Source organism: Urocitellus parryii, chromosome 3, assembly GCF_045843805.1.
Source record: "Urocitellus parryii isolate mUroPar1 chromosome 3, mUroPar1.hap1, whole genome shotgun sequence".
Taxonomy (NCBI): domain Eukaryota; kingdom Metazoa; phylum Chordata; class Mammalia; order Rodentia; family Sciuridae; genus Urocitellus; species Urocitellus parryii.
The window spans coordinates 112937662-112956726 of NC_135533.1; the positions used below are offsets into that span (position 1 = coordinate 112937662).

The following is a 19065-nucleotide window of genomic DNA, read 5'->3' on the forward strand; positions in this document are numbered from 1 at the left end:
TCTACTACATTTGACAAAGTGAGGAGGCTGAGGCTGTGTGGCTTTGAAATTCCCATCTCTTCGTCCATAACTCAGTGTTTTCTCCACCCTTCCACCTCAGTCTCCTTCCCTGACAGGTGTCCTCTGGTCAACTCGGCTGGCCTGCTTAGCACTCTGCTTCCTGTGCACCCATCTTCTCCTGGTGCCTCTGGTTAGGACAAATCCTTTGCAACTTTTTTAAAAAATATTTTTTAGTTGTAGATGGACACAGTACCTTCATTTCATTTATTTATTTTTATATGGTGCTGAGGATTGGACCCAGGGCCTCACATGTGCCAGGCAAGCGCTCTTCCCCTGAGCTCCAGCTCCAGCCCCCATTGCACTGTTTGGCTCTTGAAAAGCAAAGACCTGTCTGGGTCCTGCCCTTTCTTCAAGAAATCAATTCTGCTTCCAGGAAGCTTTCCAGTTGCCCCTGCTAACCCCCCTTCCTGTCAGCTTTAGGGTTCCCTCCACACTGGCGTTTATCCTTTAATGTGCATGTATTCTCTACAAGTGGGGATCTGATCTCTTCTCATTTCTTCAATTTCATTTCATCTCATGGAAACTTGCACAATTAAAGATTTCTTTCTCTTTTAAGACTCCTTTTAGCTGTTGTAAGGTTCTCTTCTTTCTACTTCTGTTGTACAGTTTTTAGAGGCTTAATTAGGTGGGTCTTTTTCTAACGTAGCCATGGTTGCTATGGGAAAAATATCTCCAAATGAAGCAAAGTGTCTTTGTGGGCTGTCGGTGTTTGAACAATCTTCCTATATTTTAGGAATTCCCCATTTTATACTTCTGCTTCCTGCTTTCTACCATAAGAGCTGAAAGCATCAAATCCTAATTTTCACCACCATTGAATTAAGAGCAGAAAGTTCAAAGAAGAAAGAATAATTTCTGGTGCTGGTGGGTGGCAAGAGCAATGTCCATTTTCCCAGGGTGGTGATCAGTGTAGGGGCAGCATTGCAGCTGTGGCATCCTGTGTTGAGTGGTGGCGTGGCGGTTATGTTGCCTTCAGTGGGCAGCTTTTGTGGTATGATTTTGACTGTGGGTTTGGAGGTGTGGATTTTCACCTTTCCCAATACTCAGTTGCTCAGGGCATTTCTCTTCTACTAAAACCAGCCAAGACTGGTTTCTGTTGCTAGTGACTAAGCAAGAAGAGTGAAGCAGGTATCATCCCTATACCAAACCTTAACTATCCTACAGAGCAGTAGTAACAAATGCAGCATGGTATTGGTACAAAATAGACTTGTAGACCAATGGTACAGAATAGAGGATACAGAGACAAACCCTCATAAATACAGTTATCTCATATTAGACAAAGGCACCAAATACATATATTGGAGAAAAGATAGCCTCTTCAACAAATGGTGCTGGGGAAACTAGAAATCCATATGTAGCAAAATGAAATTAAACCTCTGTTATCATTCATAAAACTCAACTCAAAGTGGATCAGAAGGTTCAGAACCCTGCACCTAATAGAAGAAAAAGTAGGTCCAAATCTTCATCATATTGGATTAGGTCCCGACTTCCTTAATAAGACTCCTATAGTGCAAGAAATAGAATCAAGATTCAATGAGTGGGATGGATTCAAACTTAAAAGCTTCTTCTCAGAAAAGAAACAATCAGTGAGGTGAATAGAGAGCAAATTTTTACTGCATGCACATCAGTTAGAGCACTAATCTCTAGGATATATAAAGAACTCAAAAATCTTAACACCAAACAAAACAAATAACCCAATCAATCATCAATGGGTCAAGGAAATGAACAGACACTTCTCAGAAGATGATATACAATCAATCAACAAATATATGAAAAAATGTTCAACTTCTCTATCAATTAGAGAAATGCAAATCAAAACTTCTCTAAGATTTCATTTCACTCCAGTCAGAATGGCAGCTGTTAAGAATACAAACAATAACAAGAATTGGTGAGGATGTGGGGGGGAAAGTACACTCATACGTTGCTGGTAAGACTGCAAATTGGTGCAACCAATATGGAAAGCAGTATGGAAAACTTGGAATGGAATCACCATTTGACCCAGCCATCCCACTCCTCGTTTTATACTCAAAGGACTTAAAAACAGCACAGGGACACAGCCACATCAATGTTTATAGCAGCTCAATTCACAATAGCTAAACTGTGGAACCCACCTAGATGCCCTTCAATAGATGACTGGATAAAGAAACTGTGGTATATATACATAATGGAATATTACTCAGCATTAATAGAGAATAAAATCCTGGCATTTGAAGGTAAATGGATGGAGGAGAATATTATGCTAAATGAAGTAAGCCAGTCCCCAAAATCAAATGCTGAATATTTTCTCTGGTATGTGGATGCTGATCCATAATAGGGATGGGGGTGGGGAGCATGGGAGGAAATTTAGATAGGGAAAAGGGGAGGGAGGAGCAAGGAGGGGACATGGGGTAGGAAAGATGGTGGAATGAGATGGATATCATTATCTTAAGTATTTAAGAAGATACAAATGGTGTGACTCTACTTTGTGTACAACCAGAGACATGAAAAATTGTGCTCTATATTTGTACTATGAATTGGAATCCATTCTGCTGTCATGTAAAACTAATTAGAATGAATAAATAAATTTTTTAAAAAAGGATCTTTTTTTTTTTTTTTTTTTTTGTACTGGGGATTGAACTCGGGGCACTTAACCACTGAGCCACATCCCCAGTCCTTTTTATATTTTATTTAGAGACACAGTCTCACTAAGTTGCTTAGTTCCTCACTAAATTGCTGAGGCTGGCTTTGAACTCAAAATCCTCCAGCCCCAGCCTCAGAGCCACTGGGATTACAGGCATCAGCCACCACACTGGAATCTTGCCTGGTATAAGTTTCAGAGTCTGGGCTTAAGCACTGTAATGGGTTCTTTTCTTGGATATTTTCCAAGCTATCTGACCTTGGGTGGATATTGTAAAATCTCTGATCCTTAATCTAGTGTGGGGTCATAAGCCTGTGATCCCAGAGACGCTGAGGGCTGAAACAGGAGTATTGCAAATTCAAGGCCAGCCTTAGCAACTTAGTGAAACCCTACCTCAAAATAAAAAATAAAAAGGACTGAAGATGTAGCTTAGTGCCAAAGTGCCTGTGACTTTAATCCCCAATTCAGGAAAAAAATAAAAACAAACAAATGGTTCTGGGCTTGATGGTGCACACCTGTAATCCCAGCAGCTCAGGAGGCTGAGGCAGGAGGATTACGAATTCAAGGCCAGCCTCAGCAACTCACTGAGGCCCTAAGCAATTTAGGGAGACCCTGTCTCAAAAAATACAAAGGTCTGAGTATATGGCTCAGTGGTTAAGTGCCCCTGAGTTCAATCCCTGGTATGAAACAAACAAACCCCAAACAAAAAACAACCAAAAAAAAAAAAAAAAAAGATAAAGAAAGCTCAGATTCCTCATTTCTAAAATGAGGGTTAAAAAAAAATTTCTTAGTTGTCAATGGACTTTTATTTTATTTATTTATTTTTATGTGGTACTGAGGATTGAACCCAGGGCCTCACACATGCCAGGTAAGCGCTCCACCACTGAGCCCCAGCCCAGATGAGGGTATTTTAAGTCTTTTAGCCCTAAAAATCAATCATGTTTGTTATTGGCCAGTGGGAGGCTGCTGTGACCATCATTGCTGCCAAATTCATCAGCAGGCATCACCAAAATTCTGCTCCTGGCATCTCAGTGTGGTATTGTTCTGTTCTAGTAATTCCTGGTTCCTGCGTTTGTGCCTAACCCTGTTGGTTAGCTGCTGTTTACGGGTACTGTGCACTGCTTGCATCCTGACAGGTGTAAAAATGTTCTTTGTTCTCTGTTTAGTGATCTGATTGAAGGGAAAAAATGCTTTAGGCACCAGTAAGTTTCAAGGTTTCCGTGGTAATGTTGATTCAGGCGAGAGCCCCTTAGTGGAGAGTTGAGAAGTCATAAATTGTAAAAATTACATTTTAATGCAGTACTGTTGGCTAGGAGATTCAAGATTTAAAGAGACCCATCCTCTTATAGTTTTTTACCTGTTTACTGAAACAGCTAATGTGAGGTAGTTTTTCAGGAAAGCTAACAACAAATGGCTGTGAGTGCCTTCTCCTTACAGGGCAATAGTTAATAGCTTTGTAATTGCCTTTAAAGAAAAATCAAAAGGGAGCCAGGGGAGAAGGAGCATGGAGGTCATCTGCACTCAAACCCAGCCTCAGATGGAGAGAATCCCTGTGCTTGTCACCTTTAATCTATGTCCTTCACAGACAGCATGTGAAAATAAAATGAGATCAACAGTAATTTTATCTTCTATCTTACTTTAGTAAACACAGATGATTTCTTTGTGGTCTTGTTTGGTAATTTTTTATTTGGGCAGACTGACCTCAGAGCAGCAGTGGACATTGGGTCACCAGTGAGAGTGATTGGCTTTTGTTGGTAGAGCTTCCTTTATCGATTCTTCTAGGAAAAAATAAGGGCAGGTTTTATTAGTCAGTTATTCAAATTCAAGTTTAATAAATGTTTATCAGATTAGTTAGGGACTTTCGCTATGTGTGTGTGGGGGGAGATTTTTGTTTGTTTGTTTGTTTGGTACTAGGGACTGAGCCCAGGGGTGCTTAACTACTGAACCACACCCCAGCCCTCTTTTATATTTTATTTACAGACAGGGTCTCACTGAGTTGCTTTGGCCCTCACTAAGTTGCTGAGGCTGGCTGTGAACCTGGATCCTCCTGCCTCAGTGTCCTGAGCTGCTGGGATCACAGGGTGTGCCACCGCGCCTGGCTCAGGGGTAGTTTTTAAAATCGCATGCCAGTGTTGTACCACTTGCTCAAGTTATTCTAACACTTCAAATGTGGTCCTCAGACTACCTGGGAAAATATTTCAAAAATTGACATTCGTGGAACAATTTTTAAATAATTAATGGGCACATTGTGCAATGCTAACCCTAAAGACCAAAAGAAGCTTAGATATAAGAATTAGTGCGGCTGGAGGAGCTGGGGGGCTTGCAGTGGAGGCGGGGCTTGAAGATGCGCTCCTAGTGCCCAGAAAAGAAGGGGGTGGGAAAGTGGCCACCAGGATGGCAGACGGGCCCAGAGAGAAGAGGGGCGTGGCAACACGTGTCACAGCCAGGAGAAGGAAGCTGCAGGGCCCGCGGGTGCTTCCAGTCTCATGGCCGAGTAGTCAGTGAGGGGCACCTGCTCACAGATTGGAGGGTTGCACTTGAACTGGGTCCTAAGCGTGTGTTTCTAGAGGGCACTGGAAAAGATCTTTTTGTGTATTGTCCTGGGTTCTCTTTGTTTTCTTTTTCTTCAGACTCCCTGGAACCCACTTATCAGCAACTTCAGAAAATGAAACTGGACAAGAGTCCCTTTGTGGTCGTGTCTGTGGTTGGGCAGGAGCTCCTGACGGCCGGCCACCATGGGGCCTCTGTGGTTGTCCTAGAAGCCGCTCTGAAGATTGGCACCTGCAGCCTCAAGCTGAGGGGCTCCGTTTTCTCTGCCCTGAGCAGCGCGTACTGGTCTCTCGGGAACACAGAGAAGAGCACTGGATACATGCAGCAGGACTTGGACGTAGCCAAGACCTTAGGTAGAGTCGCGCTTCTCTCCTTTATTTCAGCACAGAAGGGAAGCAAGGCTGATGAGCCTGGCAGGCATGGGGACAGCACTGACCGTGAATAGTGGGGGTGTCTCTAGAACATTCCGTTTTAGAGTAGTCATGACTTTAGGGCTTCTCACATGACAAGGTACTGAGGCTCCCAAAGGGCCAAGAGATGTTGATTAACAGATTCATTGCCTTCCCCAGAGATTTGTGCTCACAAATTTAATATCCAAATGATGGTATTGGTGTGTAAATCTTTTGTCTTAATTCTAATTTTTACCTCCACAAGAATGCTTCATTTTGTTAAAGGAGATAGTATGGTTTAGAAGGTAAGAGCATGTACTCTGGAGCCAGACTGCTGGGTTTAGTGCTCTGATATTTACTAGCTGTGTGACTTTGGATAAGCTTACTAACCTCTTTGTGCCTCACTTGTAAGATGAGTCTGGCTTATGACTATAATGGGTCATTGTGACGATTACTCAAGGACTTATAAGATTGCAGGAAGAGCAAGGATATGGCGAATCTACCATCAGGGTACTTGTAAAGAAGCAGTAGATTATGTAGGTTTGGAGTCAGATGACTGAACCAACAAGCTGATAATTGTTCAGAATCAAAGGTCATTAGCAGAGAAATGAGGAGATTTAAACAGCAGCTGGTTTATGTGGAGGTCTGTGACCTCTCATTTCCAGGACAGCTAAGTGCCTGCCTATGGTTGTAAGTTACAATAATGATAACAGTTGTCCAGAGCTTTAAGTTCTAGAACGTTAACTTCCCATATAGGGTCTTGTGGAAGAGGCAAGTCCTTTTCTAAAAGGAGAAAGGGAAATGAAATCTGAGCTACTAAATCTGTGCCTCTTAAATCAAGATGACCATTATATTTTACAAATAATGCTATAACTTAGAGAAATTTTATCCTTTTTTTTTTTTAAACCAATTCAGGTGACCAGACAGGAGAATGCCGGGCTCATGGGAACCTGGGCTCTGCATTCTTCTCCAAAGGAAACTACCGGGAGGCTCTCACCAGCCACCGGCATCAGCTGGTGCTCGCCATGAAACTCAAGGATCGGGAGGTAGGAGTTCACCTGTGGATGAATTTTTTTTTTTTTAAACAACATGACTTGTTTTTATCTATGCAAGAAATGTTTCATGTACCTTAAAATATTTCTTTCTGAACTTGATCATCATTGGTTCTTCCTTTCCTTGACCATCAGGTGTTGGATGTCTACTGCACTTTGGTCTTGGGTGTATACAGATACATAAGAACTTGTCCCTGTCCTCAGGACTTCATAGCTCAGTCAGATGCGTTGTTCTTATTCTCTTCAAATGTGCCATGGGGTGGACACATAAAATTAGCAAAAAGCTATACATTGTGACATTCTCATTAAGTTGTAAGAAGCAAATATGCTTTATTGGAGGTATCACTGCAATTCTTGCAGTATGGAAACATAGTAAGTTTATTGATTGACCTGAACTGTAATGATAAATATTATTACAGTGATGTGATGACAGGGACCTGCACTTCTTCTCTTCTTGGATAGAGGATGGGTCTGAAATCAGTAGACCCCGCTGTGCGCCTGGCTCCGGTCCTTGCTGGCTGAGGGGTCTTGGGAAGTGGTTACTTACCTCCTTCTCTCTCCTCTGTTTTCTTATTCAGGTAGTGAGGGGTATTTTGCTAATCCCACTCACGGTTATGGTCGGGCTGTACGTGAAACATGTGATGCGCCTAGTACAGTGCCTGGAATGCTATAGGGTCATCCATTAAAACTTCATAAGTGATTGATTAATATCAGAGGCAATAGTAAGTTTATGAATCAATTTGTATGTTGAGAAATATGTTTAGTTACATTTATATCTAAGAATTCCACTATGGGACATCATAAAGATTAATCATATTATTTAAATGACCCTGCAACTTCAATTCTGCAGAACATGATAAGTCTGGCTAATGACTATAATGGCACCAAGAGCTGAAGGAATTGGTGAAGAAAAAAAAAAGTCTTTGAAAACCAATAAGAGCCAGGTGTGGTATGTACCTGTAGTCCCAGCTACTCGGGAGGCTGAGGCGGGAAAATCACTTGAGCTGAGGAGTTCAAGTCCAGCTTGAATGAAGGACATAGCAAGACCCTGTCAGAGAAATTGAAAAGCCAGCTACAGAAGGGACCACTGCAAAGGGCAGCAGACTTAGCAATTCCAACCTCTAGAGAGTTGGCCCCGAGCTTTTCTCTCATTACCCTTATTTTAACAACAGTTCTCGTGAGCCAGATGATCGGATTTCTTGATGTTCCGGGAATGAAAAGAGGAACCAGATTTGTAGGGACAGACACACTAATGGACTTTAGAAGAGAGCCAGGATCAAGAACTAAAAGAGCACAGTTGTCTAGATGGGACCATTTAGTAAAAGAACAGATAACTATAAACGTGTCAAGAGTGGCTTTTGTACTCTTTCCCCATAAACTTCAAAATGTGTGTATCAGCCAATTCCTGGTCAGGTGCAAAGATTTTTAATTAGGGTCATAGTAATGTTGGAGATTAAGAAGGAGAAATGAAGACTTCCTGCCTTCCCTCTTCTTAGAAGTGTAATTTTCTATCACCCGTTTTTTTTCTGGGTTTTGTAAACCACTGGTGTACAAGGATGCTTTTTTTCTCCCTATTTTTTATTGGTGCATTATGATTAGCCATCATGGTGGGATTAGTTGTCACATCTTGTTCATGAGCACCATACAACAGTTCAGCCAGTATCATTCCCCAGTGTTCCCCCTTCTCTCTTGCCCTCCCTCCCAGTCCCTTTTCCTTCTTGTCTCCCTTTGGTTTTCATGAGACACCTCCAGGATGATATGTTCTTAAGAAATCATTGAATTATGAGGACAGAGGGGTCCTGAGAAGATACTGGTGCTATTACCTCCTCTACGTGTCTCATCTTAGAGTTGACACCTATCTCTTCCCTTTCTGTCACCCCTTGCCTGGCCACACTGCAGTACTTCACAAACTTGCCTGTAGACAGTCCATCCATGATAAGAGACCTGGGACTGACTGTCTTCCCCCAGTGGGAATATAGAGAATGTCCAGCTACCACATTCTTGTCTAAATGGAATAATTCCATTCATTTTTCTCCTTGAAGTTTTTAAATTATTAGCCAGGCATGGTGGCACACGCCTGCAATCACAGCAACTCCGGAGGCTGGGGCATGAGGATCACAAGTTTGAGGTCAGCCTCAGCAATTTAGTGAGGCCCCATCTCAAAATAAAAAATAAAAAGGGCTGGGGATGTGGCTCATTGGTAAAGCATCCCTGGATGAAATCTCCAATATCAAAAGAAAAAAGTTTCACGTTATTAACACTTCAATCATCCTAATGACCCTCTTCAGGCTGTTTCCCTTTCATGCTGGCCTGCCTGGGTTGTCACTTAGCTGAAGTTTCACCCCAGCGGAGGCCTCATTGTGAGGTGGCCCTGCTGTTAGCCCACACTCCTGCCTGGTGTTGCTGCAGCATGTTTATCTGACCTTCACAATTTCCCTTTTCTCCTGCTGTGTCTCTTCTGTTGTGCTTGTCTCTGGAGTTATAAGGTAGCATTTGTTTTCATGAAATTTAATGTTATTTTCTTACCACTTAATTTTTTGTTGGTAAATTTATTTCCTATATCTGAGACATAGCAAGTGTTCAATGACACTTTTTTAAAACTTTCTTTTCTTTTTTTTGGTGTGGTGAGAATATTTGAGATCTACTCTCCCAGCAAATCTCGAGTGTACATCATGGTATATTAACTGTGCCCTGCTGTGCATAGAGCTCTGGATGCCCTGGTGCTACATAACTGACACCTTATGCCTTTGAGCCAGCGCCTGCCCACTCTCTTCACACCAGTAACCGCCCTTCCATGGATTTGATGTTTTAGATTCCGCATTACTGAGATCACACAGTGCTTTTTTCGTATGTCTAACTTATTTCACCTAACATGAAGTCCTCCAAGTTCAGCCATGCTGGCAAGATTTCCTACCTTTTTTTTACACCTTTTTTTTTAAGGATGAATAATATTGGGGAGGGGGTGTACACCACAATATCTTCATTCATCCGTTGGTGGACTCTTAGATTGTATCCGTATCTTGGCTTCTATGACCCATGCTGCAATGAGCATGGACATGTCTCTCACTTTCAAAGATTGTTTTTGAGTCCTGCATCTTACCTGCTTGTGAATAACTAGAAATTTTTATTTTTTTATATCTCTGAAACCAATACCAGTTGATAAGACTAGAGTTAGTATTGGTTCAGAACTTCAAAGAATATACAGAGGGCCTAAAAGGAAGTGTTAGAATAGCAAATATTTCATGTGGGTTTACATGACCTAAATTTCATTTAGCTGCCTCCCCACTCGGTTAAGCATGGAATCTGCTCACACGTCTTGCGTTATGCCTAGGCTAGGGTCTGGCCAGTGTGGTACGAGGTTTCTCCCCAAATGGCTTAGGTTCTCTTTGAGGCAGACCTTTAGGACACAAAAATGTTAAAATGTGTTTGACAATAAATGACAAATACTGTCTTCATCAATGCCAAGATTCTGGCATTCTGGAGGAACCAGGGACTCGTTTAGACTTTGTGAAGCAGCCCCAGCTCTGAACGGGCCCTCAAACCTAGTCAGCACATCCATCGTGCTTTGCTGGAGGGTAAAAGAGAGTTCCACACTAGGGTCGCAGAATCTTGGGGTTCAGGAACATCACAGAATCTGGGTTTTTTCAAAAGTAAATATTTAGTAGTTTTAACCAATTCCATAAGAAATACATGAAACACAACCATAATATATTTATTATTATTATTTACTATTTATATTAATAATTTGGGGTATTCTCTTTTGGTCATATACACAGTTATATGAGTTTATTTAAACCAAAATTAAAATTCTGTTGTAGGACTGTTATGTTTTCCACACTTAATTTTTAAAAAAGTTTCTTCATTTTATTAAGCATTTTACTGAAAGTCTTGTGTCTTTACATATATATCTTTTTTCCTCTGCCCCCTCCTATTTTATATTTAGGTTATTTCACATTTTTTTTTTTTGCATAGTAGAAGAGGAAAAACCATCTTTGTAGATAAATCTTTGAACACATTGTGCCCTTTCCTTCGGTTAAACTGTTAGAAGTGGGCTTGTTTGGAAAGAGTTTTCTGTCTCCTTGGATGTAGGGGTCATTGCTTCAGTCCTGCAATGTCCCATGTCCCCTTTCCCTGCACTGCCAACTCTGAGCATTAGAATTAAAACAAGAAGGTCAGTTTGGTAAGATAAAAAGTAGTATTTATAGTTTTAATTTGCATTTCTTTGAGCACTATTTGGGTTGACTGTTTTTTCTAAGTTCTTTTTTGAGAAAAAGAACTTTAATATTAACCTATATTTTCTATAGTGATATTGGTGTTTTATGTTGGTCTGATACTGAGAATTATTTTATATCATCCCTCTGTGTTGTAGCAATTTCTGTTCTAAAATCACACAGCTTACATCATTATTGCCTTTTAGCACATTTACCTCTGCTACAAATCCTATACCATCCCTCTTTTTTAAAATGTCTAGAATATGCTGGTCACTACCCCTACTAATGAATTTTAAAATTATTTTGTAAATTTTGGAGAATCTTCCATTGGGGTTTCTATTAAATTTACATATTAACTAAAGAAACTTGATGTATTATGTTTAAGAACCTACTCTGTTCTTCCATTTATACTTTTATGGCCTCTGGTCGAAATATTCTTCAAGTTAGCTTTTTTCCCCTTCCTATTTAACATATCTCGTTGGAAATGGGCTTTTATCCCCACTGTTTTTAAACTGTTTAATAGGAAAGGTGTTCATGTTTCATATTTTGTAACTGGTCATACAAAAATTCTCATATTAGCTTACATTTTTTTGTTGGTTCTCTTGATTTCTTGTAATAAAAATTGTCTGCAAATAATGATAAATTTGGATACTTCTGTCCTTACATTATAGCCTACTTTTTTCTTTTAATTATTGCATTGATTAGAAACTTGAGAACTCTGTCAACTAGTAGTTCCACCCGCTTCAGTATGAAACATTCAGAAAATATACTTTTTTGTTTTTTATTTTTTGTAGTTGTAGATGGACAGCATGCCTTTATTTTATTTGTATATTGTGCTAAGGATCAAACCCAGTGCCTCGCACATGCTAGGCAAGGGCTCTACCACTGAGCTACAGCCCCAGCCTGAGAATGTACTTTTTACGATTATCCAAATCTTAACATTGTATCTATGACCTTAAATTGAACCTTATTTGCCTTTAAATTATCTTTATATTGAAATCAAATGCAGGAAACTGTCTTTTGAAGTAAAACTGACCACTCTAAATGCTATGAATGGTGAGGATACCAAACTATATCTTCTTGCCTTTTGCATCTTGGGCTATAATAAATTTAATGATTTTTCCAAATATCAAGAGAGCAACCTGAAACCCAGTTTGTCTGCTTACCTTTAAGAAGCAATAGGTCTTTCTTTTACACAATTACTCTCAGATACTTAATGGGAGAGGTGGTACCTTCTCCACAGGATTTTTTATTCTGACTAACCTTCTGTCTGCTCTAATGGTTTCAAAATTAATTTTAGGTGCCCCCAGAGACCTTCCTGCAGGCTAATATTAATTGTCAGAAGAGTGTATAAATTACAGTGTATTAAAGATGTTGTTCTCTATTCAGGAAATCTGATATGCAAATGGCTGATGACTTCAGAGTGTTTTATCCATGTGATTTTTCTCCGGGGCTTCTTATTTCTCTACCCGACTGTCTCCTAGACACACACCTTGAGCTAGTTCCACGCCCCTGACCTGACCTCAGTCTACCCCTGTTTCTGACGTCACTGTTGTGCTACTGCCCAGGCCGCCTCCTCCCTTCACTCTCATGTTTGGTTGGTTACTGGTCCTCTTCTCGCTGTAATAGAAATCTCTTTTATGCCTTCTCCCTTCTGCCATACGTTTTTTGAAAAAAAAATTTTTTTAATTATAAAAAATAAGACATATTAGACACAATACCTTTATTTTATTTATTTTTATGTGGGGCTGAGTATGGAACCCAGGGCCATACTAGGAGAGCGCTCTACCGCTGAGCCCCAGCCCCAGCCCATCTGCCATACCTTTCGTCTGGACCATTGCAGAAGCCTCTTCTAGGAACTTTTCACACTTCCTAATGGAAATCTTATTACGAGGAGAGGGAAAGAGTGTGTGTTGCTCGGGTCCACGAGCTTAGCCTGAAGCTGCTGCCTGAGCACATGCTTTCCTTCCAGTACAGTGGCATGGAGAGTATGGATTCAGGTATTTGACAACTTGGGCTTGAATTTTGTTTCTACCCATTGGTTACTATGTGGCCCTGAAAAGTATCTAATTCCTTTAAATATACCAATGGACACATGAGTTGTTTCTAATTCTTATCTGTTATACAGTTTATCTGTATCTTGATGAGCATCAGCACTTATTTCTGTTCCATGTTTAGTCATAGGTATGTTTGGATTTAGTCAATATTTTTGCCAGTTTTTTAAAGTGGTGTTCCAAGTTATATCATCAGCAATATAAGGGATTATTAAATCCTAATGAAATAAATAAAAAGTATAAAGAAGAAGGAATTTGGAAACACAAGTGTCTGAGCACATAACTCTGTATGTGTAATCAGGTGTGTAGTTAATTCACTCATGTTGTGAGAGTTAAATGAGTTGCTTTGTAGGAAATGCTTGCTTAGCCCACTGAGACATAATAAAGATTCAAAATGATGCTACCATTGAGATGGGCAAAAGGACATCAGTGCAGGTAATGAATGGTGGGTTAGGAAGATGGGGCTGATTCAAAAGGAAATAAAATGCTAATAGCTCCAGAGCTCTTCCCACTCCTCCACTGGTTGATAAGGTCACCTGCCTCCAGGGAATTGTTCCAGGGAGCAGTTGTTAATGAGTGCCCCTTGGGTGGCTCCTTTCCTGCCCTTGGTCATTCCACCTTTTGGACAGGATGGGAGGAGGGACCTGAGAAGAAAGGAAGCCTGGAATCTATCAAAGGGGCAAGACACCCCCAGTCCCTGGGGCACCAACCAGCTCTGGACCCCCTCCCCTCTGGAGAAGTCTCTCTCTTTCTCTGTTCTGTCCTTTAAATAAAACATTCTGCTCCTGCCTCAGCGTTACTTGGGTGTTCAGTCTTCAACACCTCCACCCTGGGGAACGGGACCAGATCCTGATTTTCAAGACCCGTTTCACCATCATGTTGGGCATTAGCCTTGCCATTATGGCACGTGGCTTGGCACACGACTTGGCACATGGGGTCTATAAATTCTCTGGCTTCTAAAGCCCTGTTTTGACTTTGTCCTGATTCTGGTTTTTCTCCATCAGGCCCAGCTTCTATCCAGCCCTAGAATCACCCTTCTGAAGTTTAGGTCTGATCATGTGATTGTCCCCCTGAAAACATTTGTGGACTTCCTGCTGCCTCCAGGATAAGGTCCACACCCCTCCCTAACGTTTCCCTGCTGCTCCTCAACTAGCCCACTCTCTCACACCTGAAGGTTAGCTCGCTGGAGCAAGTCTGCACCTGATCTTTCAGCCCTCATTCCGGTCCCTCTGAGGAAGACCCCACCCTGACCCCTCAGCAGGTTCTCCTTCTCCAGGTGTAGCTGAATCACCTCTTCCTCACGACAGCTCTTTTTCAGTCCCCATCTTTCCTGCTCAGTATCATACCCACAGTTGGTGAGCCCAGTTTATCTGTCATTTTGTCAGCACCTTTGTGTCCTGTTGAAGGAAATGTTTGTGCTTCCCAAGGTCGGGAAGAAATCCTCCTGTGGAGCTTCATTGTTTTTCCTTTTGCATGAGATCTCCCCTCCTGGGGACTGACCCAGTTTGTTCTGGGCTGAGGTCAGGGTTCACAGTTTTCCCTTTATGTGAAGGTCCGGTTGACCCAGTGCCATGTATTCAGGATACTGCCTGGTTGCTACTTTTGTCCTTCAGTTAGGTATAAGGACTTTGTATTCCATTCTCTTGATCTGTTTGTCTGTTTTTATGCCAATGGCATATTGCCTAATTACTTTAGCTTTTCTTTTATATCTCTCTCTCTCTCTCTCTCTCTCTCTCTCTCTCTGCAGTGGAATTGAACTCAGGGCCTCATACATGCTAGGCAAGCGCTCCACCACTGGCCACATACCCACTCTCGCTGAAGCTTGCTAATGGTTCTATTTATCTGAAAATGTAATTCTTATAGCTTTGTTCTAGCTCAAGATTGCTTTGACCATTCCAGCTTCCTCACCTGCATGAATGTAATGTATTTTAGAAGCAGCTTGTCAGCTCCCCCTTCCTCTCCTCAAGAGACCTGCTGGAATTTGGATTGGAATAGCACTGAATCTATAAATATATTTGAATCTTATATTTCATAAACATGGAATATTTCTCCATTTAGTTAGGCCTTATAAATCCCTTCCAACAATGTTTTTGTACTTTCCAATGTGGAACAATTGCATGTCTTTCTTTGGGGGTATGTTTGCTACTATAAATGATATTTTTTTGGATTTTACTTTTCTCTGTTCCCCCTTCTTGACCCATGCAGTCAGCAACTCGAGGGATAGGATTATTTGTTTAATCATCTATATTCACATATTACTTTGTTTTATTTATCATTATATAAATAATGTATGTTAGTTATTAATATAAGAGATTACAGTGCTATCTTTTAAAGAAGTAACCACTACTACCAGTTTGAAGTGTGTCCCTCTAGATAGGTATGTCCACGACAGTAACTACTACCATGTGTGGCTGTTGAGCATTGAGTTTGAATTGAGATGTGCTTAAAATGTAAAATGTACTCTGGACTTCCATGCCTAGAATGAACGAGGAGAATGTGAAGTATCTCAAGACTGTTTTTATATTGATTATTACTTAGTGGTAATATTTTAAATACCTTGAATTAAATAAGATACATTAATAAAATCAATTTCACTTTTCAGTTTTATCTTTTTAGTGGTTACTAGAAAGTTTAAATTACATTTGTGGCTTATCTTATATTTTTATTTAATAGTGGGATTCTAGCCCATTTTCTATGCATTTAAGTATAGTTTTATATTCCCTTTTTTTACTCCTTTTTTAATGCCAAGAAAGTGAGTATATTTTGTGCTTATTTTTTCTTAATATATAATGTTTTTGATTGATAAATAATGTTTATACTTATTGCAGGGGCATACAGTATGATAATTTGATATAGGTATACAAAGTACAATGATCAAATCAGAGTAATCAGCATTTCCATCTCCTTAAATATAATAATTTCTATGTTGGGTAACTTTAAACTCTTCTCCTTTGGTTATTTTGACAACATGATAAATGAGGCTATAGTTGCTCTACTCTGCTCTAGAACATTAGAATGAATTCCTCCTATTGAATTGAATTTGGTACCCATTATCCAACCTCTGTCTCCTCTCCTGTCCTCCTCTTAGCCTCTGGAGACCACTATTGTACTTCTATGTGATCAACTTTTTTAGCTTCCACAGATGAGTGGGAATATGTGGTATGTGTCTTCCTTTGCCTTGCTTATTTTAATTAGCATAATGTCCTCCGGTTCCATCCACATTGCTGCAAATGACAGGATTTTGTTTTTATGGCAGAGTAATATTCTATTGTAGATATACACCACATTTTAAAAAACACATCTATCCATTGATAAATGTCTTGATTGATTCCAGCTCTTGGCCATTACAAGTGGTCTGCAGTAAACACGGGTGTGCAGACATCTCTGTAATATGATAATGTTATTTCCTGTGGGAAATAGTACTATATTTTATTCGTCTACTGTTCTGCATAATTGCTCTGCCAGTTCACATTCCAACAGTAGAACACAGGGTTCCCTTTTCTGCATACCTTACACTTCTCATTTCTGGTTTTTTGGATAGTAGTCATACCACCAGTATGGGATGTCATTTTGGTCATTTTCCTTTATATTTTCTTTCTGATTAGTGATGTTCAGCGCCTTATCACATACTTATTAGCCTTTTATATATCTTCTTTTAAATATTTAAATAAATGTGTCTATTTCTTTCTTCACCCCAAATAATTGGACTATTTGGGGATTTGCTGTGGAGTGTGGAGTCCGTCTGTGTCTTGTGTATCCACCCTGCCTGACATCTGCTATTCCCCGTCCGCGACTCACTTTTTCATTTTCGTTGATGGTCTCCTTTGTGTGCAGCTCTCAGTTTGAAGTAGTGTCACTTGTTTATTTTTCCTTTTGTTGCCTGTGCCTTGGTGTCAGATCCAATACACATTCAAAATTAAAAGAGTCCCCAAATTTCTTACCAGAAAGCCAGCCCATTCTAAACATGTCAGCACTTCATTGCCATCTTTTAGGTTTCCTTTTTTCAAACTGACGGGTGACCTGTGGTCCTCAGTGACTCTCAGCCACAGCACTTGCTGTGGAGGTCTTCTCCCCACTGTGACTGGAAGCTTCTGTAAGGAAGGGACCAAAGCTTATTCCCATCAAAGGTCACATTCATTTGTCCATCGTCTGCAGTTACTGTGTGCCAGCGTGGGCGCCTCTGGTGTGCAGGTGGGTGTGCTCTTGTTCTTTCCCTCAGGAGCTCCAGCCCCCTGGCGAGCTCCCAGCATCCCAGCTGGTATGGATCCATGCTTGTGGGCCTGGAGGAGAAGCAGCCAGGTGACAGCAGGTCACGAGGGCTCTCCTCTCCTTGCTTCTTATCAGTGGAAGTCTGTTTCTCTGGAGCTGGAGAGGAAGTCTTAGGAAGCCAATTAGTAACAAACTACAATTGTCTTCTCTCTTTTTGCAATTAACTTTGCTCTTAATAACTAAAATCTGAAGTTCACAGTCAATAAGAATCCCTTTTATATTCTGATATTGCCTCTCACATAAAAGATCTTTTAAAGTGAAATTTGATTCTTTGTGATTGTGAAGGACAAATGTGCATCGTGATTATCATCAATTTGTGACACCTGTGGGTTTACATGAATGGTTACTGACCAGAAGAAAGAAAAGACTCATTGACTTTGTGAGAAAACCGAGCCTTCTGGATTTCCTGTAGGATGTGACTACAGGAAATTAATCAGATGACTTTTGATGACATCATTCTAACCATAGCACTTTCTCTTAAAACAATGCTATTTTTCTTGGAGCTTCTTGCAGACATTTTCTACAGTGTGTGTATTATTATATAATTTGCAGTAGTGCTAATATGAAATCCATACAGAGGTTTGTGGTATGTGCATGTGTGTGTGTATGTTAGACAGAGACAGAAAGAATGTAGTTGAGGTAATTATTCTATTTCTACTAGTACAAGGAATGGGGCAAAAAGCATCCCGTTAGAGCAGAGAACCTAACCTCACAGGGAGTATGGGGTTCATGAAGGAAGGGCTTGGAACCTTTTCTGGGGTGTGTGTCTAGAGGCTTGAGAAACAATATGATTGTTAAATGGAAACTCTCAAGTCCCTGAAGACTGTAGACCTGGAAAGTAGACACTTGTGAAGAATGGAAACAGGACAGCCATCTCTTGATTGTGCTCTCTGTACTTCATATTATAAATCAGCTGAGTCCGACCTTTTGGACCTGAACTGAGTTACAAAAGGCTCTTTTTTACCTGCCGATAAAATAGTTATCACCTCAAAGGAAATTGCATACCCAGTGTCTGCAGGTCCCTCTGCCCTTGGTTGCTCCGTATTTTCCAGCCATAATGCCTTGTAGTCTCTTCTTATCTAGAGTAGAAGGAATTTCAGATTTGGACTTAGGAGGTCTAAATATAAATCCTGGTTTTCCACAAGGGTCCATATATGATGTGTAGGCCTCATCATCTGTAAACAGGAAGAGCAGATTAGATAATTTTTAGAGCCAAATTGCCCAAAACTATAGCTAATAGCTACACGTGGTAATTTAAATAAATTAAAGTTAAATAACATAAAAAATTCAATTCTCCAATTACAATATCTATATCTTAAGTGTTCAATAACCTAGTATGACTGGTGGCTGCCATATTGGACAGCAAAGGAAAAGATTTCTATTAGAACGCTTTACTGGATAATGTTATTAAAGTTTTTTTTAATCAGAAGACAAAATATGCTTCAGTATGGATCATAGGCTATCTTTATTTTTACATGGTATTTGCTACTTATATTAGATTTACTTGTATTATCTGAGATAACAAGGGAAAGAGGTTAGGTCTTAATTTTAGTAATGGCAAAGTTGCACATATTAACCACTCAGAACAATTTTAAACTCGGAACAAAATAGAAAACAAGTGACTGTGGAGATACAGGAGAGTAGCTTAAAGGAGGGGAAAATTGAAAGAGAATGAACACTTGGAAGAAGGGAATAACATTGGCTTCTTGTCTTTATGACATTTTTGGCTTGCTTGCTTTTTGCCAGAATGCAGGCCCCTGTCCCACAGTGCTATTGAACCTTATCTGGAAGCCTTTAGGCGTATTGATTGAGGAATCTGAGAACAGAGTTTGGGCTGCAAGAGCAACTAGAAAGTGAGGAGGAGAT

The 19065-nt window shown here is 40.4% G+C and overlaps 1 protein-coding gene across 1 annotated transcript in view; it reads left to right on the forward strand.

Annotated features, from left to right (window-relative positions):
• The window catches only part of Ttc28 (tetratricopeptide repeat domain 28), a 595992-nt gene that overhangs the window by 330426 nt on the left and 246501 nt on the right, over positions 1–19065 (forward strand). The window contains exons 4-5 of the mRNA XM_026412187.2: positions 5305–5577; positions 6529–6659. Coding sequence (XP_026267972.2) covers positions 5305–5577; positions 6529–6659 — 404 coding nt within the window. The remainder of the gene's footprint in view (positions 1–5304; positions 5578–6528; positions 6660–19065) is intronic.